The 18,478-nt window shown below is 41.8% G+C and overlaps 1 protein-coding gene and 1 long non-coding RNA gene across 2 annotated transcripts in view; one reads left to right on the forward strand and one right to left on the reverse strand.

Moving 5' to 3' along the window:
• Nucleotides 1-15,580, reverse strand: part of LOC141370351 (uncharacterized) — a 39,303-nt gene extending 23,723 nt beyond the window's left edge. Inside the window, exon 1 of the long non-coding RNA XR_012374324.1 lies at nucleotides 15,458-15,580. This is a non-coding gene — a long non-coding RNA (uncharacterized lncRNA). The remainder of the gene's footprint in view (nucleotides 1-15,457) is intronic.
• PCNX2 (pecanex 2) overlaps nucleotides 1-18,478 on the forward strand; it is a 313,479-nt gene that overhangs the window by 181,710 nt on the left and 113,291 nt on the right. The window contains exons 20-21 of the mRNA XM_073879043.1: nucleotides 11,343-11,484; nucleotides 15,510-15,687. Coding sequence (XP_073735144.1) covers nucleotides 11,343-11,484; nucleotides 15,510-15,687 — 320 coding nt within the window. The remainder of the gene's footprint in view (nucleotides 1-11,342; nucleotides 11,485-15,509; nucleotides 15,688-18,478) is intronic.

An 18,478-nucleotide genomic window follows, 5' to 3' on the forward strand; every position in this document is an offset into this window, starting at 1 on the left:
GCAGGCCAGTAATTGGAGAAGTGTAGAAACACTAACAATCGGGAAATCTAAATATGTATATGATTTATGCAGGATGGAATGCAGCTTCTTTGGGCACTGTTGGCCCCATGGGCATGCAGGGAAGGGCCAAAGCTGGCCATCTGGAGGAATGATGTCAGCTCTCAGCTACCGTGGGTGAGGCCACCATGATGAGTGGCTGACCCAGTCTCCCTGATGTACATCCACTGGGGTCTGGTCTGAAGGAGCTGAAGCCTCAGAGCACCCTATGATAGCATAATATATGGAGATGCCAGTGGAGAAACAGAAGCAGTGTTTTAGAGTAATCTTATAATTTAAATAACATACATATCACACTTCACTTGGGGGGGAAAACCTGATTTTGTAAATTAGACATTCTTTGACTACCTGCTATGTGCTAGGTGCTGTGCTCAGTGTTGAGAATGCAAGAATTAGTAAGTGCATAATCCTTGCTCTTGGCAAGATGGCTGTTCTAACGAGAAGTATCTTCCTTCCTGTGCTCAGAGGGAGAACATTTGAAAATTGCTCTGAACGCTTTTCATGTGACAATTTTTGACCTAAACTTCTTCATGTGAAAAAGTAATAAAAGATTTCAACAGTGGGCACCTGGGTGGCTCAGTTGGTTAAGCGGCTGCCTTCGGCTCAGGTCATGATCCTGGAGTCCTGGGATGGAGTCCCGCATCAGGCTCCCCGCTTGGCAGGGAGTCTGCTTCTCCCTCTGACCCTCCCCCCTCTCATGTGCTCTCTCTCAAATAAATAAATAAAATCTTAAAAAAAAGGATTTCAATAGTGTTTTTAGTTTTAAATACTATGGTTTTATATTAGCAGAGGACCTTTCTATCAAGAGGAGAAAGCACATTATTGCACTGATTCTCCCGAGAGCTTCTCTATCCCTTTGAGGAGATGTGAAGGATGCATTTTTATTCCCATTGAATTAATGAAAAAAATCAGTAGGAAGTTTTGGGGAAATGAGCTAAACATTTTTAAAAATTGAGTTAGACTTCATATCAAATGAAATTCCAGATGGATTAAAGATTTAAAACATTTTTTTAAAAGGAGGAAAAGAAGAAAGAAAGAACCAGAATAGCAGTTGTAAGAAAATATAGGTCAAGTTATATAATCTTGGTTGGGAAGAGAAAAATAATTTTCCTAGCATGACCCAGAGTCAAAAAACCACTAAAGAAACAACTAAAAATTGTTGAAAAATGTAAATTTTAATATTCTGATGCCTGAATGTTGTTCTTCACTACCTTGTATTTTTCTCTGAGAGTTTTACCTAACCTGATAATAGGAATTGATTCGTTCAAAAATAATGATAGAACCCATCATGTGCCAGGGACGGTGCTGAATGCTGGGGACCTGCTGAGGAGTATGGCCGCCATGGCCTCACCCTGGGCTGAATCTTCTGGAAGGGAGATGCACTGTGGCCAGGAGTAAACCTTGAAGCCCTGCAAAGCAGGCAGTGCCACACCACGGGAGCCCCAGCTTCTTCTCACCCTCTGTCCCATCGGGTGTCTGCTTTAGTTCATTGAGTTTTTAATCAATTAATCAGTACATTGCCTGAATCTACTGAACGGCTCCTATGGACAAAAATGATGGAGGAAGACAGGCCTGGCCCCCTGGCTGTAGCAGAGAGCTGGATATTCATCACACGGAGAAATGCACATGTATGGGGTTTAAAGGACAACGAAGGGAAGGAGTATAAAGAGATCCTGATTGAGATCTGAGAGGGAGAGAAAGGGTTCTTTGAGGAAGTTACATTTAATTTGAGGCTTGAAGGAGAAAGAGGGGGTTAGCCCTCACAGTGGAGGAAGAGGATTCCAGGATCCCAGGCAGGAGAGGAATCCACGGGCACACCCTGTGTTGGCTAATGGGAACAGAAAGGTCATGGGGACCTTGGGTTTATCCTAAGCAGAATTATAGGGCTTTGAACAGCAGTGTATTGTGATTTGCTTTACAATTAAGAATGATTACTTACCCTCTTCATGCTACTGGTTTTGGAAGTGAAGCCTGTTTCTGGAGAATGTACCCTGACACGTGTACATGATAGCGCTAAGGACTTTCCAAACTGAGATTTGGCCTAGAGAGAAAGACAGGAGGGAGAAGCACTTGTAGGGAAAAGCGATCGCCTATAATAAGGGGGTGCCACCGGCCTGGATGTGGTAATTCCATTTTGCAGAGTGTCTCCGCCTTAGATGCCTCAGGGAGATAGGGCCATATGAACCAAGCTTCGCATGTCTGGAAATGCTTAGGAACACGCCTTGTTCCTGTAAAGCAGGAGGCCATGTATCCTTGCAGCTTCAATCGTAATTCAAGATTTGAATTGGAGAAAATTATCTTCCTAAAGATAAAAGCATCCTGAAGATTTCTGATTCACTTTTAATTATCGAGGAAGGACTTATTTTAGTAGCATAAGTATCTAAATAAAACACAACTTGAAAGGCTTTAAGAAAATTTAAAGTGCTCGCTTGTAATAAGTTGTATATAACTTGTAAATGGCATAGTTAGTTTGCATTCTTTTCCTCACGGGCCTAATATTCCAGGGAAAACAGAAATACTAATGTTCAAGTAAGGTCTTTTTATGGCCTCTGTGTGTATTCAGGGCATTACACAAAGACAGTTATGAAATACCATTGCAAAGATTTTCTTTCTAACTTGACTTTGTATGAATACTGAAACAGTTTGGGGCCCTAAGAAACACGTTTCTCGTGCTACTGCCTCTGTGAGCTTTCCTTTTTATTAGCTTTCCATGGTCACCGCATAAGAAAGGATTGAGTTTAGTCTTTGAGAATTCAGAATTCTGGAATTATACTATGGTTTTAGTTTCCTCCTGTGTTATTATTCATCTTTCTATTTGCTTCCCCTCTGCTTCCAAACATAAACATTCAGTACAAAAACAATCTAGAAATTGTAACATTTCTTTTTAAAAAGATTTATTTATCCATTTATTTGAGAGAGAGAGAGCGTGAGAGAGAAAGCACGAGTGGTGGTGGGGGGGAAGGCTCAGAGGAAGAGGGAGAAGCAGGCCCCCCATCAGCAGGGAGCCTAACATGGGGCTCCATCCCAGGACCCCAGGATCATGACCTGAGCTGAAGGCAGACTCTTAACCAACTGAGCCACCCAATTGCCCTAGGGATTATAACATTTCATTGGAATGAATTACCGAACTTGCTAGAAGGAGTCTAGAGGTAAGTAAAATTTAAAGGGAAATTAATTTTCTTTCAACATAAAGGATTAGCAGAATCTGAAGTCAAAAGTTTGGAGGTGGTGACCTCTGGGGGTTTGCTTTCTACTCTGTCATTCCTATGTATTTGTTTTAACCCCCTTTCTACATCCTTCTCCACCCCTGCTTTGGCTAGATGTTGTTCTGAACATCAGCGAGGGAAGCCGTGGTTTGGGATTCATCTTTACCTAGAATGATTTTCCCTTAACATGCAGTATGTGTCCCTGAGCTTGCTGGTGTATGCAGACAGCGTCAAGTGTCCCCTCTGTCCTCTCATCTAGAGATTCAGAATTCACCAGTGGGTTGCATATGGGAGCTTCCATATCACATTCGCTTGTCACCTTAATTCCCTGGCAGCACCTCAGGTAGTAAACTAGAGATGCATACTGCAGTGTGACCTGGCTTCCAGCTCAGTCTTTTTGGGGAGCTATTAAAAAAATAGTAGAAGCTTTTGTGACTTCTGAATGAATTGGTTTCTAGTTCTTTGGAATTTCTTTGTATCCTTCATAGAACTCCTTTTTAGCTATCACCTGTTGGCTTCTAACTAGAGAACCAGTGATTACCTTTAAAGATCCAAGGCCTTAGCTGTTCACGTATGTTATTGTGGCCATATTGAATGCCCTTCTTATGACTTTGCTCTTCCAAAGTCAGACACCAGAACAGTGCTTACAATCGAAGACCTCCTACAGCTTGAATATCTTAGCTACCTGCCTCAAAGTGTGTCTATGCTATAGTTTCACACATGTTCCCCCCTGCCACCTCCCAGGTACCACAGGGGGTTAAATCTCACTGAATAAGTACTTTTGCTCTCCAATATTTGGAAAGACATGGATGGTGAATTCAGAGCTTATTAGTGATTCCTATATATTTTTGAAATTCATTGCTTTATGTGTCTTCAGGATGGATCAACTAAAATTCTTATGGAAAACCCATATTGGTTATCATTATCTGCAGTAAATCCTTGGGAAGACTGCAATGGGTTGGTGTCTCTGCACTCAAATCAGCTTTATCCCCACTCACTGGAAAATATCATCATCTAAAAGCAAATGTGACAAGCGTTTAAAAGCCTGGATCACACTCCCACATCCAAATGGCACCGGGCATTCTATGGTGATGAGCTACTCAAATGTTTCTTTTAATTCAGATGTTTTTCTAAAAGCCCTGCAGCATGAGGTTGGCTTGTATTTCCTTAATTTACATATTTTTGCAGGAATCTCGCTAAGGTTGTCATGTTTCTCCGAATTGTTGATAGGACTCTGTAAATGTATTTTTATAAGCAGGCTGAGTTGCATTTGATGTGATGGCCTCAATCTGACATATATTTTCTCAATATAAATTGAGAAATCAGAAAAAATAATTTGTTTGGAAGGAAACCTAAATGTAACTGATTGTATTTTATGAGAGACTAAAATAGGAAAGATTGCTTAATATGCTATAGTTTGAAAGCTTTTCATTTTGTATTCAAAAAGTAATTCTGGGGGGGGGTCGCTGCTTTTTTAAGCCTCTCTTTGTTCAGTTTAACTATTCAGAGTTCCTCTGGACACAAAAAAGGATAAGCTAGTAAATGAACATTTGCTGAACCCCAACTCTAGGCCAGGCGTTCCATAGGGACTTGAAATACTCAACAGATGAAGACATGGATTCATCCTAAAGACAAGATCTACTCTTAACAAACCCACAGTCCAGTGGGGAGATTAATATTTAAATGAATACTCCACAGTGTGACAGGTACTATAATTATAGACTTCACAATGCATAGTGATGGCACAAAGGAATAATATATTTAGCCTGAAAACTAAAGGTAATATATACAGTATGCCGAGCTCAGCGTCTGGCAGATGCCTCACAGGTACTCGCTACATGGCGGTGCGATGGGTCCACTGATGGTGGGGAAATGGCAGGGTCCACCCAGAAGCAGGCGGGAAGGGGGAGGTGCATTGTTTATCAAGAATTTGAAAACAATGACAAAGCCAGTTAAAATTTGGACTCCTTTGTACTCTCACCATGTACTGACAGTTCTAAACACTGTCAGTGACTAAACCCTTCTATTGGGATGGACACTTGGAATGAGCTGCCCTGGCAAACGATGGTAGTGACTGTCCGGAGGGGACAAGGAAAGCTCCAGATGGCCAGATGCCAGGTTCTGTAAAATGACTACGAGTTTCTCAAGTAGGAAATACAGGACGTTGAAGGAAGGTACCCAGCACATAGAAAGGCATGTGCAACAGCATAGTTCACTGCTATGCAGGAGGAAATAGAAATTATTTTCAGTAAATAGTGGTGGTCGTGTAGGTAGCCACAAGGGAAGAAAATTGGCCTCAATCCCTATCTTACATTATACACAATCAATTCTAGATACCTTGCCAATCCAAACGTGGGAGGTAAAACAATAAAGTCTAAGAGGAGAATGTAGGAGAATGTGGTCATGATCTTTGTCTTTTAAACAGAACACAAAAGACTCCAAAAGGAAAAACAAAACGAGAAGTTGGAGCATATTCAAATAAGGTATTTCTTTTCTACAAAAGGTATTATAAGAGTGGTAACCCATAAAATGGGAGAAGAGCTTTCTAATGCATATATCTGACAAAAGACGCTTGCTTAAGGTATATAAAGAACTCCTAAAAATCAGTAAAGAAGACATATAATCCTAAAAATGAGTAAAGAAAAGATCTATCCAAGAGGAAAGAGAACCAGGCGATACACATGAAGAGCCACTTCACAAAAGTGTGTATCCAAATGGCCAGTAAACATATGAAAAGGTACTTAACCACATTAGTCATCAGGGAAATGCAAAATAAAACTATAATATAATACCACTCTACACCCACAGTGTGGTTAAAGTGAAGGAGAGAGAAAATGTTTTGGCAAGGATGTGAACAAGCAGAAAGAACTCTCTGCACTGTTTGTGGGAGTATAAATTGGCTCCGTAACTTTGGAAAATCTCCGAGAGCTTCCTATACACACACTTAATCACCTAGCAATTCTCTACCTAGATCTGTACCCCGCAGAAAGGTACACATGTTTATCAGAAGGCATGTAACAGAATGTTCGTGGCAGCACGCTACAGTTCATTTACAAAATGAATGCCCGTGAACAGTAGCCCGGAAAAATAACGGTATACTGTATACTGAAAAATAACTGTATACTCACCCAGATTAGTACACAGCATTGAGAATGAAAGGATGACAATGGGACACACAAAGGTGGCTGAATCTCACGAAATTGTTGAGCAAAGATACAAGAGAATAGGAGGCAAACGAAACAGTGGTGTTTGGGGTTGGGACAAGTGGTTACCTTGTGGAGCAGTGACCATAAGCAGGTGGGGGGGGCACTTCCAGAGCATTTCTTCATCCACGTGCTAGGGACACAGCTCTAACATGTGTGATTTGTGCAGGTTTCTGTATATGAAAAAGCTGAATGAAAAGGTTTTCAAAAATCCAGCGCAGCTAATTCAGGTAACCAGTTAAGTATAGAATGTAAGTGCAAAACTGGTGATCATGACTCCAGAGAGGGACAGAGTGACAGCTGCAGAATGTCTGGCTGCGCTCCAGACCCATTGGATCAGACCCGTTTTAGCAAGTGAATTATTTGCATTTTGAAGTTTGAGCATCACAGATCTAGGACAGTGTCTTTCAGTCTTGTTCCCAGGTGATTCCAAGGTGCAGCTATGATTGAGAAGAACTGATTTAGGATGACTCCAAGGTATATTGCCTGCATGACTAAAGTGAATGCAAGTATCATTAAATAAGATAGAGAATGCATCAGGAAGAGCAGGTGCATGGACATTGACAAGTTCAGTCTTTGACATGTATTTGAAGATTCCTTAGGGACGTCCGATGAAGCTGTTCAGTTGAGTATTGAGCTCTGGAGGCCAGGAGACAGATGGAAGGTTGAGTTACAGATCCGAGTGTCATCAGCATGGGAGTAATCATTAAAGTTGAGGGTGTTGAGGGCATCAGCTCAAGCAAAAGAGAAAAATAATAAAGAAGTTCAAGGAAAGCAAATGACCAGCTAAGGGAAGAGGAGCTTGCAGAGAAAATGGAAAGAGTAGGGTGGAAGGTTTAAGTGCAAGCAGGAGTGGGTGGCATGGGGAAGCTAAGGGCAGAGAGCATTTTATTATTTTATTTTATTTTTTATTTATTTTTAGAGAGAAAGTGAGTGAGTGGGGGGTATAGTGAGAGGGAGAGAGAGAATTCTTTAAAGATTTTATTTATTTGAGAGAGAGAACACTCGGTGGGGAGGGGCAGAGGGAGAGAGAGAGAGAGAAAGAGAAGCAGACTCCCCACTGAGCAGGAAGCCCAACTTGGGGCTTGATCCCAGGACCTAGAGATCACGACCTGAGCTGAAGGCAGACGCCCAACCAACTGAGCCACCCAGGCGCCCTGAGAGAATCTTAAGCAGGCTCCACGCTCAGTGCCTGTGCTCAAGCCTGACCATGGGGCTCAATCTCATGACCTTGAGATCATGACCTGAGCTGAAACCAAGAGTTGACACTTAACCAACTGAGCCACCCAGGTGCCCCTGGACAGAGTTTTAAAAAGAAGGAAGGAACCTTCCTTCTTTTTGTGTTTTGTGCCTAGAAAGGTCCAGTAAGATAGACCAAGGAGGATCAGTTATTTGTCATTTAGGAGGTCACAGGTGGCTGCATCCTACACTGATCTGGGCAGGTGTAGCTGCAAACACCCAGGGGCAGAAGTTTCAGCAGCAAGTAGGAGAAAAGGGCCTGGGATTGTCAGACATTCACAGCCTTTCCAAGAAGCTGTGCAAAAAAGGGCAGAGTGAGCACAGGAAGGAGGTGCAGAGCAGAAAGCAAGTTTTCAGTTTGGCAAAGACTGGAATCTTGCCATTTGCCAGTAGGAAAGAGTTCCTCTGGGGGGTGTGACTCCTGAACCAGATATCAGGAGAAGTGAGACCCAAAGCATCAGTGGGAGCTCCGCTTCAGGAGAACCGAGAAGGCAGATGTGAATATACATAAATCGGTAGTTGAAGGGTGGGAAGATTAGGCAATTTTTGCCTAATAGCCTCAATTTTCTCTAGGAAGTAGGGGTTAATGTCATTTGCCTAAAGGAAATGGGGGATGGATCGTACAGATTTGTGTTTCTAAATTGTCATATACTTTCACAAAAGATGAAAACCCTTTTATCTATCTGTAAAATATATAATATACCTAGATTTCACTAATTATAAGTAAAAAGCTTAATTCCTTATGAAATAACCCATTTCCAGATCTACACCAGAAAACGCTACACATTGACCATTAAGAATACCCAAAGTTAAATCCCTACCCAACATCCTTGCTGTTTTTTAATTACCGAAGTATAGTTGACAAACAATGTTGTATTAGTTTCGGGCGTATAACTTAGACAATTCTACATATTACGCAGTGTTCACTATGGTAAGTGTGGTCACCATCTGTCACCATACAAAGTTATTACAATATTACTGACTGTATTCCCTATCCTGTACTTTTCATCTCTGTAACTTATCTATTCTATAACTGGAAGTTTGTACCTCTTAATCCCCTTCACTTATTTTGCCCAGCCCCTCTTCCACTCTCCTCTGGCAACTACCAGCTTTTTTCTCTGTATTTAAGAGTCTATTTCTGGTTTTTTGTTCATTTGACTTGGTATTTCACATATAAGTGAAATCATACGGTATTAGTTTTTCTCTGACTTATTTCACTTAGCATAATGCCCTCAAGATCCATCCATGTTGTCACAAATAGCAAAATGTCATTCTTTTTTTTATGGCCAAGTAATATTCCATTGTGTATATATACGTTTTCAATTGAAGTATAATTAACATACAGTGTTGTATTAGTCTCAGGTGTACAATACCATGATTCAACAATTGTATACATTACTCAGTGCTCATCAAGGTAAGTGGACTCTTAATCCCCTTCACCTCTTTCACCCATCCCCTCGCCCACTTCCCCTCTGGAGACCATCAGTTTGTTCTCTGTATTTAAGTGTCTGGTTTTTTGTTTGTCGCTTTTTTCCTCTGTTTATTTTGTTTCCTAAATTCCACATATGAGTGAAATCATATGGTATTTGTCTTTGATTTATTCCACTTAGCATTACAACCTCTAGATCGATCCGTGTTGTTGCAGATGGCAAGATTTCATTCTTTTTTATGGCTGAGTAATATTCTAATATGTATATATTGTACACATACACACACACCCCTACACACCACCTCCTCTTTATGCATTCATCAGTTGATAGACACTTGGGCTGCTTCCATAATTTGGCTATTGTAAATAATGCTGCAATAAACATAGAGGTGCATGTATCTTTTCAAATTAATGTTTTCATTTTCTTTGGGTAAATACCCAGTCTTCCTCCTGTTTCATTTACCGCTAAATTTTTTTTTTAATCTTGATAATTTCTCGTTGCCTCTCTCTTCTACTTATTAAATTAATCATTGGGATGTTTATTCTTATTGTTTCCCATGTCATGAAGTATTCCCACTCTACCCATCTTCACCATTCCTATCTCATTCAAATTAATTCTTTTTGAGTAAGATTTCTGAATGCCGACCTCTCCTCATAGTTTTAATCAAATGAAGATAGCTTTGGTGTTTTTATGGTCATGATAATACATTCTTGCATAGATATGTAAGCCATATAAACAAGAAAGTAAAATATCAGTTTCCAATTCTGTGTGTATAGTACATGTGTGTTTATATATTGCTTCCTGAGACTCTTTACACAAAGTCCCAGTGAAAAATGTTGGGAGCAGGTAATTTGTGTCCTAAAACTGGTTAAGACGCATGGAGGGGACAGCCCGTATCACTGCTTTGTCACTCTACACGGTGAGTGTGACCTATTTGTCTTTCATGAGTTGATTCTTATGCAATTCAAATAATGTAAAAACTATGGGGCTTTCTTGTTTTTTTACTATAGATTATTGGGGGTATAAGTTTTGTATTATGAATGGTGGAGGAATGTGAGTCCAGAAGCTCAGTGGAGTCGGCTTTGCCCTTTGGAGGTTTGGCCTCTGAGACTTGCTGTGGAGGGAACTGAGACCCCGGCGTATCTGGTTCATTCTCCTGGCTGTTGGCTGGTGGGTTGGCGTCCATGTCAGCCTCGCAGTGACCAGCAGAGAGATTCGGTGGAGGATGAGATAGGCTCCCCCTCGGGCCCGGGGCTGAACCAGGCATGCTCTCCTCGCAGCAACCAGAAGCAGAGCAGAGCTCCACCCTGCCACAGGGCTGCCTTTTCCTCCCCCGCTGACGCTATGGCCTAAGGAAGTTGGTGCTCTGACCAATTGGACCAGCCACTCCCCATCCTCACAGAGAAAAATAGACATGGGCAACGGGCACTACAAGTATGCATTCCGTATTACCCCATCCTGGGGGAGAGCAGATTTCTCCCCTGCCATGAGTGGATGGAAAGAGGGGCGGTCACTTCCCCAGTAGCAGACTCAGAGGATGGGCAGGGCGCACAAAACAGGCTCAGGAAGATCAAGTTAACAGTTCACCATCACACACACCAGTGGTTAGTAGAATCTGAATGCAAACCTCAAAACCTTAGCCCTCCTGGGAATAGGCTTCATTCCCCATGGTGCTCCCTTTGTCACCAGGGTTCACAAGAATGTCACACATTCATCCTGACGGGGCCTAGGGATCAGGTTTCTCTTCTTTGTATCTATTGCCTGGGGATCTGGTTGTAGATTTAAAGACTACAAAACGGGAGAAGACAGCCCAGCCTTGGAAGTATCCCCAGTTTAAGAGGAGATGGGCCCCTGGATTGTTTTTCAATCCTTCATCCTTCACTGTCTACCCTTATTTACTCTGAGATGCCTTGATGTTATATGACAACTTATTTTATTGGTCCCAGAAATGATTATATATGGAAAAATCACTTGACTTGAAAAATGGGGATACTGGCCTGTATTACTGTATATTATTATTTATGATCTATGTAGAAACAAAGCAAAGAGTTGCTGCCTGGAAAGAAATTGGTAGATCATATCTGGTATCTGGAGTCTGAATCCGCAGCTTTTGAACTAAAGGGGGGGATATTACTTCTTATTACATGCACTTAAAGAAAAATAACTTGATCAGTGGCTGTTCTAAGTGGTTTTTGTGTTTCTTTCAGATGTCGCCCATTTAATGTGGTTTGAAAGACTCTATGTTTGGCTTCAGTGTTTTGAAAAATATATCTTGTATCCAGCAATAATTTTGAATGCCCTCACTATTGATGCATTTTCAATCAGCAATTACCGGAGACTTGGTACCCAGTAAGTGGATAACGGTTTATTCTCATCATGATTTCAATCACAATGATTTCAAAATCCAGTGAATTTTCTCTAAACAGGCTACAGCAGAAGCCAACGTGCATCTACTGATTTACTGGCCATGTGCAAGGAGGCCACGGTGGTCTTTTACTCAAACTCACTAGAGCTTGATGGTTACTGTAGAGTGACCAAGCTGAAAAGGAATTGAAGTGATGTTGTGAATAAATGACAGTCAGTCTGAAAATCCTCCTGCAAAAGCTTAGTCAATGAGCTTTAATAAGATGATGGAAGCACAGTATGATGCTGGGGGCTCCTGGAGTTCTTACCATCATGCTCAGAGCTTTATGAACAGCCTCGTGTCATTTCATTTAGCGAATACTCCATCATTTTGTGCTTGAGGGAGGGGGAGATTAATCACTGTCACTGATCTCTCTGCATTTATCCAGAGAAGCCTCCCAATTAAAAAAAATGGAGCACAGAGACATCATGCCATCAAGATGCCCCCATGTTTTTGCAAAGTATTAACGGTGCTCAGTTGAGTTACTGCTTTCATATATTAAAATTAACTCTGAATTTGCAAATGGAAATCCTACTCGATAATTGGTGGATTTGTTGTTCCAACAAAAGGTTGAAGTGGCTGGTCAAATAAGTTTGAATAGTAGAATGCAAAAGAGATTCTTTTTCGGATTTGCTTATTAAGTCACGTTACTTAAACATTATGCACCCAAGTCAACTCTCATGCATAATCCCAAGCATAATTATCCAAACCTGCTCCTCCTTTCAGGGTGTGATGAGGACAAATTAATTAATATTTGCTAAAGATTGAGCAAGCTGAGATAAAAGGCATTTGAATACTCTGTTGGACTTTGAATAGATTCATAGTCACACAGAGCAGACACTAAATGAAATGATCGTATAACCTTCCTGTCTTTATCAGATTCTGCCTTCTTTGCAGTTCAGACCTACTTCTGTTAGACCAAGGCAAGTCATATTTGGTATTACTAGACTTCAGATCCAGGGATGAAAATCAGTCTCACTGGATAAAGAATAGAGACGATGGGAATGTAGCCCTCCTGCACAGTGTGGGTGGGACCCAATCCAGGAGATGCCTCCCCATCCAAAACATCAAGTGCTTTACCTAGTGGCAGGTGTCTCCAGTATACACAATGTTGGCTGACCCCAATGACCTCCCAGAACAAAGCCGAGCCTCAGTTTCTAGAACGAGGGTTCACAATCAGCACCAAAGTGACAAAGAAGATACCAGTGCTGCCCTCAGGGTAATGAGCTAAAGGATTTAAAGTTGTCGCTTTCCAACATCAGGCCTCGGACCTCAATCTAAGCCTGCAGGTTGAGACCCAGCAGTTCTGGCTGTTGGCAAAGGACAGATGCAAAGGTTGGGAATCAGGCAGAGTCAAATAAACAGTTTGGAGGGAGTCCAGTTTCGAGTAATAATACTCTCTATCCCCTGTAATTTTTTTTCCAGACACTTAAGTCAGAAAATATCACCTTAGCTCTGTACCTCCAAATATTCTCAAACCCCAGATGATACCAGCAGGATTATTCTTCTTAGAGCCCAAAACTGCCGATTCCTTTGTATTCTTGAGGCATCCATCTGAAGACTTAGAAAATAATTTCAAGTACCCCACTAGACCAGCTGTTCCCAAGCAGGACAGCAGGAGGCTGTATGTCAGTATCACCTAGAAACCTGTTTCCAATACAGAAGCCTCGCCCCCACCCTGGTTGCACTGAGAACCACTGTACCAGATAGGTAGTGAAGTCTTCAACAACAGGCACTGTTTCTTATTCAACTTTTAACACCAACTCCCTAGTGAAGGGTAGAAGGCTGGATGGATGGATGAGCGAGTGGGGGCTACTAGTAAATGGACGAGTGAGTGAATTGTGATATCTTGTTAGGTATTTATATTTCCCAGCCTGATCGAAATGGGTGCTTTGCAGCTGTCCCAGGCCATGTTCACTGGTTGCTACATAACCCTCTATTAAACCTTCAGCTGAGCCTGTAATCGTCTATGAACGATTTTAACTGTAACCATTACTATTGCAATGTTACAAAGGCTATAAACATCAGTCCTTAAGACCCTCCATAGTCTTAACCAGTCATCATTAATAAACATAAAATAAATGCTGTTCATTTGAACCATAGTCAGAGAGAGTTAGAGTTTACCCTCAATCTAGATTTGGCCTGAATAACCCAGAAAAATCACTAGTCTCCCCTAAAATATCAAATACCCCTTATCTTGAGGTGCCTTGTCATTGGGCTTTGGTATCCCATCTGGATTCCTTTTTTTTTTTTCCCCAAGATTGTATTTATTTGAGAGAGAGAGAGAGAGACACGCACAAGCAGAGGGGTAAGGGGTAGAGGGAGAGGGAGAAGCAGATTCCCCACTGAGCAGGGAGCCTGACATGGGGCTCAATCCCAGGACCCTGAGATCATGACCTGAGCTGAAGGCAGACCTTTAGCTGACTGAGCCACCCAGGCGCCCCTCCCACAAGGATTCTTGTACTCTGGGCTGTCGTCAAAGGCAATTGGACCCAAAGTCATATTTTTATATTGTATTTTCATCAGGCTCATTAGTTGTCCACTGAAAAAGAAAGATGGGTTGTGGAGCAGTCCTCAACCTCGCTGCAGGAACCCTGAAGGTTTTATGTCAAAGTTATAGGAAAACATTCCCACTCAGCCCAAATCTGCATGTAATCAAGGGCTAGTTTTTCTCAGAAGAGCCCTTGAGCAAATCTCACTGGGCACATCCTGGGGCAGAGAGAACACAATTGCAGCCCTAGGTTTGAAGGCATATGGAATATCACATGGAGGCAGATGGAATTGCCAACACCAGATCTTTCTGACAATAAAAATGTCAATTTTGCACCTGATAGGTGCAAAGGCTTTAAAAGCACTTTTTGAACGTCCTCATCCTGGGACAAGATAATAGTAATGCTAGTGAAGGTCCAGAGCCTAAGATCGTTCTAGGCTTAGGGAAATTGAGGCATAGCTCCAGGTTTCTGTATTTAGCCAGAAAAAGAAAACCTTTCTCTTTTTTTAAGAGCCACCATTCTCCAGAAAGCAGTTCTCCCATTTCTTTCTTTTGAGTTCCCAAGTAGGATTTTATAAGGGGAGGGGGGGGCAGGAATCTGCCTAAAGTGCAAAACCTGCCCTCAGAAAGGAGCTGGTTGCTCTGTCAGGCACTTCTGAGCTGTTACTAACCTTCCAGGCTCAAGGTAGGTAGAGTGTTCACTGTTGGCCTCAGCATCTGCTGGAATTGTGCACAGAACACACGCTCTCTAAACGGGTTAATAACCTGACTCCCTAGACAAGAGCATCCAGGAGTCCAGGCCTCAAAGCAAAGCCCTAGTATCTCTTTACCAGACTCCTTTGGTGAGTTCCTTCACTAAAAACGCCAATGCCATAGGGAAAAAAAGTCGATGAGATCATTTTCAGCAGAAAAAAAAAGGGAGTTCAGAGAGCATATGTTCACTGGGGGTAATAAATATGCTGAAAAACATTGGAAATTAACAGTAAAGGCAAAAATGGCTTTATTAAGATACTGCTTTTTTCTTTTCAGAATTTAATATTAACTATTATGACATCACTGCTTCTGTAGGATTCTTTTATAATAAAAAAGCCTATACTGAGCAGATGCTAAGAGGGACAGCATGCAAGGGAGCCCTGTGTCCTTGCTGAAGGACAGGGAACTGTGAAAATCATGGGGCAGAAAGGAGCTGCCTCTTGTGAAAAGGGTCTGTGCTCCAGAGTCCCCGGGGACTGAGTTTCAATCCTCGCTCGGCCCCGTGAGACCTTAGACAGGGGACCCAAACTCTGAGACTGGGTTTGCTCCTTTGACAAATGTGGATAATGACAGAGCCCCCTCCCCAGTGCCCCAGCGCAGTCGTGGCTTTTCATGCCCGTTAAAGCGCACCATGCCCAGTAAATGCTCATGAAATGGTAGCTCCTGTAACTCACCTGATAGTTTGCAGGCAGTCTTTGACTGAGTCCTTTCTCTCCTTTTCAACAGCTGGGACATTTTCCTGATGATTGTGGCCGGCATGAAGCTGCTGCGGACCTCTTTCTGTAACCCAGCTCACCAGTTTATTCACTTGGGCTTCACTGTGATCTTTTTCCATTTTGACTACAAAGATATTTCAGAGAGTTTTTTACTGGATTTCTTCATGGTGTCCATTTTATTTAGCAAGGCAAGTTAATTCTCTGTTTTCTTCATTTTAAAATTTAAAGGGTAGGCTTCTCGTCACAGGTTTTAAGAATTGTAAACATTTTCTTTTTTTTTTTTAAAAATTATGGAACGAAATTAAATTGAATTACATATGCGTGTCACACTCCTGCTTCCATTTCAGGAATATTTCCCCGTGGAATACGAAAATGCCATGTTATTTGCCAAAAACCACTAATTAAAATGAGTTAGCCATTAGTGTTGCTTGAAATTTTGAAATTTTATGATCTTCGTCTCTGTTAACAATCTCATTATAAAACTTCCCTAGACCTCAAAATGCTCTGAATTAAAGATTAGCGACCAGATTGATTTTTTTGTTTTAAATTAGCATTTGAGGTGAAATTTTGACCTGGTTCCCAAGAGCCAGGTCCCTGGGAGTATTTTCATTCTCTTGGTTTTTATCAGGTCCAGAGTTCATCTGTTGTAATTGATATACCGGCAATGAGAAATCCTAATCACAATTCAGGCAAATTTATGGGGATGGAATCTAATGTCTAACATGGTTGGGGGGGCTGATAAAATCCTCTGGATCCCTGCCCGAGTGTATTCTGAGCATCTCACAGAGCCGAGGTTTGTAAACAGAAATGAGAAAGGATTTGGAACAACTCTTGGCAAATGAACCCTGACACACTGACTCATTTCACATCTGGCTTCCTCATACCCCATTAATATGGCAACTGCAGGTTTCCATTCTGAGCTTGACTCAACCAACCCCTTCCCGCTTTTGGTTAATACTTTTTAAAATTTTAAGATCTTTTTTCCTGAACATTTTTTTTTTACCTCTTTTTGAATCAGTTCTGTTAATTTTTCTCTTTATTACTTCTTTCCTTCTGCCTTTTTCTCTGCTTGTTTTAGGTCACAAAATCTCAGAACTCTCACATTGTCCTAACGATGCCCCATGAGTAATTACCGTCATCCTATCAGGCGTGCACATTTCCTCTTATAACTCTGGCTGAACACTGAGTTTTCAGTTGCCTGAGTCCCTCCTTGTGTCATTTGTCACTTGCTCCATGCTATTATTTCTGACGCATACATTGTATTCGAGAACCCTCACCTTGGTCCTTTTCTCACAACCATTTCTTCTCTCTTTGTCTGAGTTCTGCTTGGTCTTGATAAATTTATCCCAGTTCTCTGATGGTTCAAATAACAGGCTTCATATTCTATTTTCCTTCATTATGTATGAATTCCCTTTATTTCACATAATAAACGTTAAACTATATCCTATGATCTTTAAAGCATTTATGAAGTTATTATAAATAATTTTACCACTCACAGGGGTAAGAGCTTATTAACAGCTGCCAAATGGGTTCGGATATGTTGAATTCCTGACTTAGGCATTATTTATATTTTGACATGGTGATATTTATATACCTTTCTGAACCTCAGTTTCTGATAAACTTGAAAAACAAGGGGGCGCCTGGGTGGCTCAGTTGGTGAAGCGTCTGCCTTCGGCTCAGGTCATGATCCCAGGGTCCTGGGATCAGAGTCCAGTATTGGGCTCCCTGCTCAGAGGGGAGTCTGCTTCTCCCTCTCCCTCTGCCTGCTGTTCCCCCTGCTTGTGCTCTCTCTCTGTCAAATAAATAAGTAAAATCATAAAAAAAAAAAAGAAAGAAAAAGTAGGGTAGCAATCTCACCTGGGTGTTGAGAGGAGTAATTAATATAACTCTAAAAGAAGTCTTTAAGTAGAATGCACTTCCCGGGGTGCCTGGGTGGCTCAGTTGGTTAAACGACTGCCTTCGGCTCAGGTCATGATCTCAGGGTCCTGGGATCAAGCCCTGCATCGGGCTCCCTGCTCCGTGGGAAGCCTGCTTCTCCCTTTCCCACTCCCCCTGCTTGTGTTCCCCTCTCTCGCTGTCTCTCTCTGTCAAATAAATAAAATCTTTAAAAAAAAAAAAAAAGTAGAATGCGCTTCCCAAATTCCAGGCAGAATTTGTAGGGCCATTGTAAGTATCGAAACAGAAGTTACACACTGTTTAGTATGGGAAGGAGTGTGGCTGGTTTTCCACACTGAACTCCATCTAAGTGTTGTCCTGTAGAGTGAGGGGGCCCCCAGTGTTCAGAAACATGGCAGAGAGGACGGAGGGTCTCGCTGTAAGAGTCTTAAGGGCATGGTTTCTAAGGGATTGTACATTTGCAGCAGGAGGAGTGATTTTCATTTCCTGGAACATGGGCGGCCTTTCCCCGCTGACACCTGGTGCCATCCTCTGCGTGATGAGGAGGGTGGGACCTGACTGGGACACAGTCTGAAACTAAACCCAGACAAACTTATTCGTTGCTGGCATTTGACTTTCACTTGCCATAATCTTTTTGAAGTACCGGTTCAAACACTAATAATTTCGGACACGGCTATAGTAGCTGCATTCCTGTTCTCTCTAATTGAGGGAGGATTAGCACATATAATTTGAATAGTTTGCTTTTAGGTTGGGGATAAGAACAAAAGCGAGAAACTCAGCGTACGATCTAATGAGTTAGTCTTGACACATCCCTAACACCTTCTGATGCCTGCTCATTCTTGATCTTGAGAGAGCTGGGAACAGTGTGTTTTCTGGAATGAGAAACAGAATAAAAATATGTAGTTAAAGAGAAAGCATCTGAGATCTTCCTGGAAAAAAAAAGGGCCAACAGAAATTAGTGACGCAAGACAGTGGAGGCGATGAGCGGACCCACAGTTAATGTTTCTTGTAAATGTTCTGCCTGCAAATCCCATCTGATGCTTCCTGTCCTTTCTTGTCATTTAAATATATCTTTTAAAAAAT

Source organism: Callorhinus ursinus, unplaced genomic scaffold, assembly GCF_003265705.2.
Source record: "Callorhinus ursinus isolate GAN/ISIS: 27379988/994484 unplaced genomic scaffold, GSC_fseal_2.0 scaffold32, whole genome shotgun sequence".
In the NCBI taxonomy this organism is placed as follows: Eukaryota; Metazoa; Chordata; class Mammalia; order Carnivora; family Otariidae; genus Callorhinus; species Callorhinus ursinus.